This window comes from Solanum tuberosum, unplaced genomic scaffold, assembly GCF_000226075.1.
Source record: "Solanum tuberosum cultivar DM 1-3 516 R44 unplaced genomic scaffold, SolTub_3.0 scf00119, whole genome shotgun sequence".
Taxonomy (NCBI): domain Eukaryota; kingdom Viridiplantae; phylum Streptophyta; class Magnoliopsida; order Solanales; family Solanaceae; genus Solanum; species Solanum tuberosum.
Window position 1 is genome coordinate 129,641 of NW_006239045.1, and position 8,075 is coordinate 137,715.

Below are 8,075 nucleotides of genomic sequence, written 5' to 3' on the forward strand. Positions count from 1 at the left end.
GCTATAACATACAAATAATGATTTTTATGTTTGATATATGTGAAAGTTGCTCTTCTTAGAATGAGGGTCAAGTAATATAAACGTCCGAAAAATTCTCTATTATCTATATAAATAAACAAGTTTTGATTGACATTAATAGAGTATTACATAAATTATAGTTTAAAATAATTTAAACCTAAAAAATATAATCCTAAAGTTTTGATCTTAATTGAATTAATCATTTTATATTTTCTACATCAAAGTATATTTGTATAGCTATTATTATCTGTTATCTTTACTTGTGTAAATAAATATTAGTAGTATTTTGATTAGGGTATCAAAAACATTGAACTTTTTAACTTCCAAATTAGAATTGCCATTTAGTTAATCTTAAGTTTCCTTATAAACCCCAAAAATGACTTCCAAGAAACTACCCTTGCATATACTTTTTGCTTTTTTTTTCTTCTTTTGTTTGTGTTTGTGTGTGTGTCACTATTTTGAATCAGAGAGATATACTACAAACACCAAACACTTTGATAGGGCCCCCTCCCCACCCCTTCCACTTTCCACCAAAATTTAACACTCTAATTCCTAGGCCCCTACCCCAACCCCCACTGCAATATCTCCTTCACCGCCTACCCTTCTTCTCCATCATTCTCCATTTTTCTTCAATTCTACTCTATACACCTACTTGGCCTCAAAAAACAACACTTTTTTTTTCTGTCTATAGTTTCTTGATTATCTTCAATGGCTAAGTTAATTGCAGAAGTTCTTGATGCAAGTGATCTGATGCCTAAAGATGGACAAGGTTCAGCAAGTCCTTTTGTTGAAGTAGATTTTGATGAGCAACGTCAAAGAACTCAAACTAAAAACAAAGATCTCAACCCTCAATGGAATGAAAAACTTGTTTTCAACATCAAGAATCCAAGAGACCTTGAAAATCAGACAATTTCTGTTTATGTTTATAATGACCAAAAACAGGGACACCACAAGAATTTTCTTGGTCGTGTTAAGATTTCTGGTGCTTTTATCCCGTTTTCTGATTCTGAAGCTTTAGTTCAGAGATACCCACTTGATAAAAGAGGAATCTTTTCACATATCAAAGGGGATATTGCTTTAAGAATCTATGCTGTTCTTGGTGGTGGTGTTGCTGATGTTCTTGGTGGTGGTGGTAATGTCATTCCGCCGTCGGTGACGGTGGAAACTGAGCAGCAGAATGTGAATAATGGTGAAGATAGAGCAACCCCTTTTACTCTATTTCAAGAAATTAACACCAACAACTTTGAAGAACAGTACATGAAGGACGCTGAAATCAAGAAGAAGGATAAGAAGAAGAAGAAAGAACCAGAGGTAAGAACTTTTCATTCTATTCCTGCACCGGCGCCGGTGCCGGTGCCGGTGCCGGCGTCTGGTCTATCACCACCTCCGGTGGTGATAGAGAAAAGGGCTGATTTTGCAAAGGCTGGTGGACCAATGGCTAGCAATGTAATGCAGATGCAAATGGGTGGTGGTCCAAGGCCTGAATTTGGTTTAGTGGAAACAAGGCCACCTTTGGCTGCAAGAATGGGGTATTGGGGTAGAGATAAAACTGCTAGTACTTATGATTTGGTGGAACCAATGCATTTCTTGTATATTAATGTTGTTAAAGCTAGGGATCTTCCAGTTATGGATATATCAGGGAGTCTTGATCCTTATGTTGAGGTGAAACTTGGTAATTACAAAGGTGTTACAAGGCATTATGAAAAGAATCAATACCCTGTATGGAACAGTGTTTTTGCCTTCTCTAAAGAAAGACTGCAATCTAATTTGATTGAAGTTACTGTAAAAGATAAGGATTTTGGGAAAGATGATATTGTTGGCAAAGTTATGTTTGATATTGCTGAAGTCCCTCTTCGTGTTCCACCAGATAGTCCTTTAGCTCCACAATGGTACAGGTTGATCAATAAGAAAGGAGAGAAGATTCCACAAGGTGAAATCATGCTTGCTGTTTGGATGGGAACTCAAGCTGATGAGGCTTTTCCTGAGGCTTGGCATTCTGATGCTCATATGGCTAGTCAACAAAATTTGGTTAATACGCGATCCAAAGTATATTTCTCACCTAAATTGTATTACCTAAGAGTTCATGTTATTGAAGCTCAGGATCTTCTGCCATCAGATAGAAGCCGGATGCCCGAGGCTTATGCCAAGTTACAGCTTGGGCACCAAGTAAGGACTACCAAGCCCTCACCTATGAGACACATTAATCCGGTGTGGAATGAGGAGCTAATGTTTGTTGCATCTGAGCCTTTTGAGGAGTATTTGATAATAGATGTCGTGGATAGAGTTGGACCGGGAAAAGATGAATTGATTGGCAGGGCTATGATATCATTTAAAAATATTCCAACCAGAGTTGATATCTCTAAGCTACCAGATGCTATATGGTTCAATCTTCTCAAGCCTTCTCATGCGGCAGATGATGACGAGAAGAAGAAAGAAGTGAAGTTCTCTAGCAAGATTCACCTTAGAATTTGGATAGATGCTGGTTACCATGTTCTTGATGAGTCTACACATTCTAGCAGTGATCTTCAACCATCATCAAAGTTCTTGAGAAAGCCGAGTATTGGACTTCTTGAATTAGGTATTCTCAGTGCCAAGAATCTGATGCCAATGAAGAGTAAAGAGGGTCGAATTACAGATTCATATTGTGTTGCTAAGTATGGGAATAAATGGGTTCGAACAAGAACACTCATTGACACTCTGGCTCCTCGATGGAACGAACAGTTCTCTTGGGAAGTGTTTGATCCGTGTACCGTTGTCACCATTGGGGTCTTTGACAATTGTCACATCAATGGCAAAGATGAAGCTAGAGATCAGAGAATTGGTAAGGTGAGAGTTAGATTATCGACTTTGGAAACTGATCGGATCTATACACATTTTTATCCATTGCTGGTTCTTACACCTTCTGGTTTAAGGAAACATGGAGAGCTTCATTTGGCCATAAGGTTCACTTGTACTGCTTGGGTGAACATGGTAGCACAATATGGGAAGCCATTGCTCCCGAAAATGCATTATGTGCAACCCATTTCCGTTAGGCATATTGATTGGTTGCGCCACCAGGCAATGCAGATAGTAGCTGCAAGGCTGGCCAGGGCTGAGCCACCTCTTAGAAGGGAGGTTGTTGAGTATATGCTGGATGTGGATTACCATATGTTCAGCCTCAGAAGAAGCAAAGCTAATTTCTTTCGCATAATGGGGCTGCTTTCTGGGATTTCGGCAGTTCATGGATGGTTTAATGGGATTTGCAATTGGAGAAACCCTTTGACGACTATCCTTGTCCATGTGCTCTTCTTGATATTGATTTGCTATCCAGAACTCATTTTGCCAACAATTTTCCTGTACCTGTTTGTAATTGGCTTGTGGAACTACAGGTTTAGGCCTAGAGCTCCACCCCACATGGATGCTCGCCTTTCGCAAGCTGAAAATGCTCACCCAGATGAACTGGATGAAGAATTTGATACATTCCCTACTTCCCGGCAAACAGACGTTATAAGAATGAGGTATGATCGACTGAGGAGTGTGGCCGGGAGGGTGCAAACTGTAGTTGGAGATTTGGCAACACAAGGTGAAAGGGCTCTTTCCATACTAAGCTGGCGGGATCCAAGGGCTACTGCTATATTTATAATCCTTGCATTGATCTGGGCTGTGTTTCTATATGTTACTCCATTCCAAGTAGTTGCAGTGCTCATAGGACTTTACTGGTTGCGCCATCCACGATTCAGGAGCAAGCTACCATCAGTACCTGTCAACTTCTTCAAGAGATTACCATCCAAGTCTGATATGCTTTTGTAAGATGCTGGTAAATTTTCACCTTATCTATGTATTCAAGTTGTAAAATAGAGAGATGGGTTCAGTGAATAAGTGGGGATAAAAGGCTGCTACACAAGACCAAAATGGAAGAGCAGTTTTCCTTGTTTCCCCACACCCCACAATCCATACTTACATAATGCACGTTCCACATTCTTCAAGCTCCTGTATTAGATAACAAGTCTTTGTTTATTTTCTTGGTTGATATTGTAATCAATCTATGAGGTTGTAGAATATGGTTGTTTGTATCTGTTTAGATGTAAAAAGGAATTGCAGATTCAAAGCTGATTAGAATAGTGTTCCCATCTTTAATTCTCAAATTACTTTTTTTTTTCTGGTTACAAGAGAAAAAACAGCAGAGGAATTACTATTACAGCTAAGTGTGTATAGCACATGGTTGACACAAAATCCATCACATTACTGTCATAAAAACAAACCACAATGTCAAACTCTTGCAAGAGCGCATCTGCCCTCAACTTTGTGACTTACAGAAAAAAGTAATTGAAGATACAAAAATGATTTACTTGGATGACAAACTCCTTGATCCAAGATTCAAAAATAGAGCTACTATTGTGAACAAGCTCAATAATATTCCACTAAGTAGAGCTATATCAACAAGACTCCAAGCGCTTCGGTGACTTAAATCCTGTATCTGCTTCTCCTTAGACTCTGATCTAGTTAAGTCCATCTTTTTGGAAGACTGATTCTTACGATTCCTCAGAAACCATCCAATTAAGTTTCTGCTGCTATGATTATCTTGATTAGGGTCATTCTTCAGCAGTGTTGTTGCTTCCCGAGTTGGACTTTGATTGCAGCAATCAGATGTTGCAGAGCAAGGTTCTTGCTCTTTTGAACAGGCACAATCTTCTTCTGAAAGGGCGCATGGGGAGCACCTTTCATCAAAACTCCTGTGTGAGGGAACATCCTCGTTATTTTGGAAGAGGATCTCAATCACTTCTCCAAAGACTGACCATCTACCTACGGATGTTATTTTCACCATAGCGGAGGAACCCATCATGCTTTCTGGACCAATCACCAGGACCTGAATGTATCCCTTAGTGTGTCCCACCTAGACCATTGAGGGGAAACAAGAGTTGCTCATGGGGATGAAGCTATTTGCATCTTAACATGCAACATCATGCGATGGTCATTCAGGAAATGAAATGCAGCAAGTATTATGAAATGCATATAGGAATTTGAGCAATATTGATTTTTTTTGTAGGGAAATTTACTTGCTTGTCACACACAGATGGAAGTAAGAGTAGGAGATTTGAAGCATGTGTATGATCAGAGTTTGTCTTTGCTGGTTGATCTTATAAAGACTAATTTGTGTTTCATAAACTTCCACCAACTATTATACTTTAAAATAAATGAATTTACTTAGAATATAGGAAACCCATCATGTCCCAGCAAAAAACTGCATCTAGATAGTTGAAGCTTTAGAAGAGTCGAAACAGCAATTATGAAACAGTAGCAGTTATCAGATATCTAGCTCTCTATCATGCTTACCAAATGAATCCCATCTGAAGCTATGTCAGTAATCCATATCCTCTCTACTTTGCCTTCCACTCCAGTATATGGAGTAAAGGACTCAAATACAGCAGTTAATTCACGACTACGTTGCTTCACCACATTACTAGGAACCTTCTTCATCCTTGCAGCAGGAGTGCCTGACATAGATTTGAAGTAAACAGAAGTACCAATTTAATCCATTAAGCAGGTTATTGAATATCAGTCTATGACAATAGATGACTGGATATGTCTGTATAAGTGCATTTAGTTCCAAATTATTGCATATAACCTGATAGCAAGCAAGTAATTGAGAAATTTGAAATCCATGCATCACAGGATGTACCACTAAATAAAGCTTCACATCCCTCACTTGTAGATGCAATAACTAGAGCTTTTTGCTATAGTTCTTTTCAGAGTGGATAAAGAGAAACAGGAAATCTTTTTTCCTTTATTTTCCAGAATGGTATATCTAGACAAATAACAATTGAAAAACTGAAAAACAGCATACCGGGCCTAGGATAGAACTGTGATATATGAACTTGAGCAAGCTTGTAGTCCTTAATAAGGTCAACTGTCTGAGCAAAATCTTCATCAGTTTCACCTGCAATGCAAGGACAGATCATCACGCTTGGTGCAAGGTCTTTCCAGCAGCAGAATTGATCAAAACAAATCTTGGTCCAAGGCTAAACTCTTGATGATTTGGCAAAATCATAATAAAATCAAAATATTGCAGAATATTTCAGACCGGAAGTCTGAAGAGTGGTTCTAACACAATGAGCAGTAAAGCAACTGCCAATTTTGTTACTTTAGAATATCTGACAATAGAATATGAGCAAAAAACAAACAAATGGAATAATTTACCCTTTTTACAGTAGTTATGAGGATTATAAATCAACCTTTTTTTTTTAATAAAAGGAGAAACAGAACTGTTTCATTTCCTTGTTCAGAAAAAAAAATCCTATTCTAAAATCATGCTTCAGTTTAATTGATTCCAACGGGGAGGGGACTTGGGAGTTCGTAGAGTGGAAGACTAAGCTTCTAACCTATGTTGCTCGGACTAAATGTGGGCGAGTGCGTGTTGGATCCTCCAATATCGAATTTTTGGATGATCTGCCACGGGTACGGCAACATTTTTAGAGAGTCCAAGCAAATAGCTTCTAACTTGTGCAGACAAAAATCAAGTCTACATACTCATTTGACAACTTCTTACTAGGCAGCAAGATGTGCAGACATACCAGGAAATCCACAAATTATATCTGTTGCAATCTGCATCCCAGGGACCAGTTCCATTAATGTATCCACCACTTTCCTGAACTCACCCACAGTGTATTCACGGTTCATTGCCTGAAATTGACGAACAGAGAAAAGAGAGATTTATGATAAACAATTTTCTGGAGATAACATTACTTAACGAGAGCGAGCGAGCATAGGGCCTATTTCACAAGGGTTGTCCAAAAGCAAAAAGAAAGTTAATGTCAATTAATATTATGTAATTCAAACTTACACTCAAGATTGAATCACTACCCGACTGAACTGGCACATGAAGAAAAGAATACACACATGGATGACATAAGACATCAGCTATTTCCTTCAAGTGCTCAAGAATATAAGGAGGATTGGTCATCCCAATTCGGAGCATTGTACTTCCATTCAAAGGAAGCTCTGCAACTATAGCATTCAGTAGAATAGGAAGATTAACTCCAATGTCACGACCTGCAAAATTGAGAAACACACAAGTGCTTTACATTCTTGATAGACTAGGCCTTATTTGTTTGCACTTAATGGGGGGCTAGATTTGAATGGTTCATATGTTAAGTGCACTAATTTACATTGAGATTTAAGCACTTGGTCTAAATAGGTCTTAATCATTAAGATCTTAAACAAAGTGTTAATAGCATTGAGAGGCATTTTTATGTGAATACTTTTCACCACCACTCTATCCACACCACAACCACCAGCCACCACCTTCCCACCAATTACCTTTGTCATCACAACCACCACTACGATAAGTCGTTACCACACTTACCACCTCCACTGTCACTGCCACCACCGTTTATTTTTATTAATCAAATAATGATTTTATTGTATTAAATTTATATTTTATTATATTTAATTACTTTTTTTTAAATTTGAATTATATATTTATTATGTTTAAAAATAAATAAATTATGTACATTCAAAAGTTGAAAAACAAACCGTTTTAATCATTTAGTTTTCAGATCTAGAAAAAACATCTTAATCATTTAGATGTCTTAATCTTAATGCAAATAAATGGAGCCCAAGCCTATTAGGCTTGTGCCCTACACTTAAATATGTCACAAGACTAGCATTATCGCCAACTATTGCTTTTCTAGCATTCACAACTTGAGTGTATTGCCAATACTAGTGTAGTAACTAAATCAAGATAATATGTACAAAGTGACTCGAGAAAACTAGGTAAACTAAAAGGACACAAGTTTAAAACATGTTCAATTTTTTGTTTCTTAGTGCTCAATAATTGTTACTCCCTCCATTATAAAAAGAACAACATTATTTCCCTATTAGTCTGATCCAAAAAAATGAAACCTTTCTAAATCTGAAAACAACTTAACTTGAATTTCCCATTTTTACTTTAATGATAAGCTTTTATAGCCACACAAATGTTATGACATGTTTAAGACCAAAAGTTTCAATAAGTCTTACAGCCACAAAAATGTTATGACATAATTATGACCACAAGTTTCAAGAAATAAAATGGAAGA

At 37.5% G+C, this 8,075-nt stretch overlaps 2 protein-coding genes across 4 annotated transcripts in view; one reads left to right on the top strand and one right to left on the bottom strand.

The window, feature by feature from the left end:
- The first annotated feature begins 465 nt into the window (after nucleotides 1-465).
- LOC102596773 (protein QUIRKY) lies at nucleotides 466-4,113 on the top strand. Its single transcript, XM_006350259.2, has one exon. The coding sequence runs from the start codon at nucleotides 727-729 to the stop codon at nucleotides 3,805-3,807; it is 3,081 nt and encodes a 1,026-aa protein (XP_006350321.1). The 5' UTR covers nucleotides 466-726; the 3' UTR covers nucleotides 3,808-4,113.
- A 103-nt stretch (nucleotides 4,114-4,216) lies between these two features.
- Nucleotides 4,217-8,075, bottom strand: part of LOC102597096 (threonylcarbamoyladenosine tRNA methylthiotransferase) — a 9,246-nt gene continuing 5,387 nt past the window's right edge. For all 3 annotated transcript variants that reach the window (XM_006350260.2, XM_015309997.1, XM_015309998.1), the window contains 5 exons: nucleotides 6,839-7,047; nucleotides 6,570-6,678; nucleotides 5,843-5,935; nucleotides 5,332-5,492; nucleotides 4,217-4,891 (listed from right to left, as the gene is read on the bottom strand). In XM_006350260.2, coding sequence (XP_006350322.1) covers nucleotides 4,343-4,891; nucleotides 5,332-5,492; nucleotides 5,843-5,935; nucleotides 6,570-6,678; nucleotides 6,839-7,047 — 1,121 coding nt within the window. In that variant the 3' untranslated portion in view covers nucleotides 4,217-4,342. The remainder of the gene's footprint in view (nucleotides 4,892-5,331; nucleotides 5,493-5,842; nucleotides 5,936-6,569; nucleotides 6,679-6,838; nucleotides 7,048-8,075) is intronic.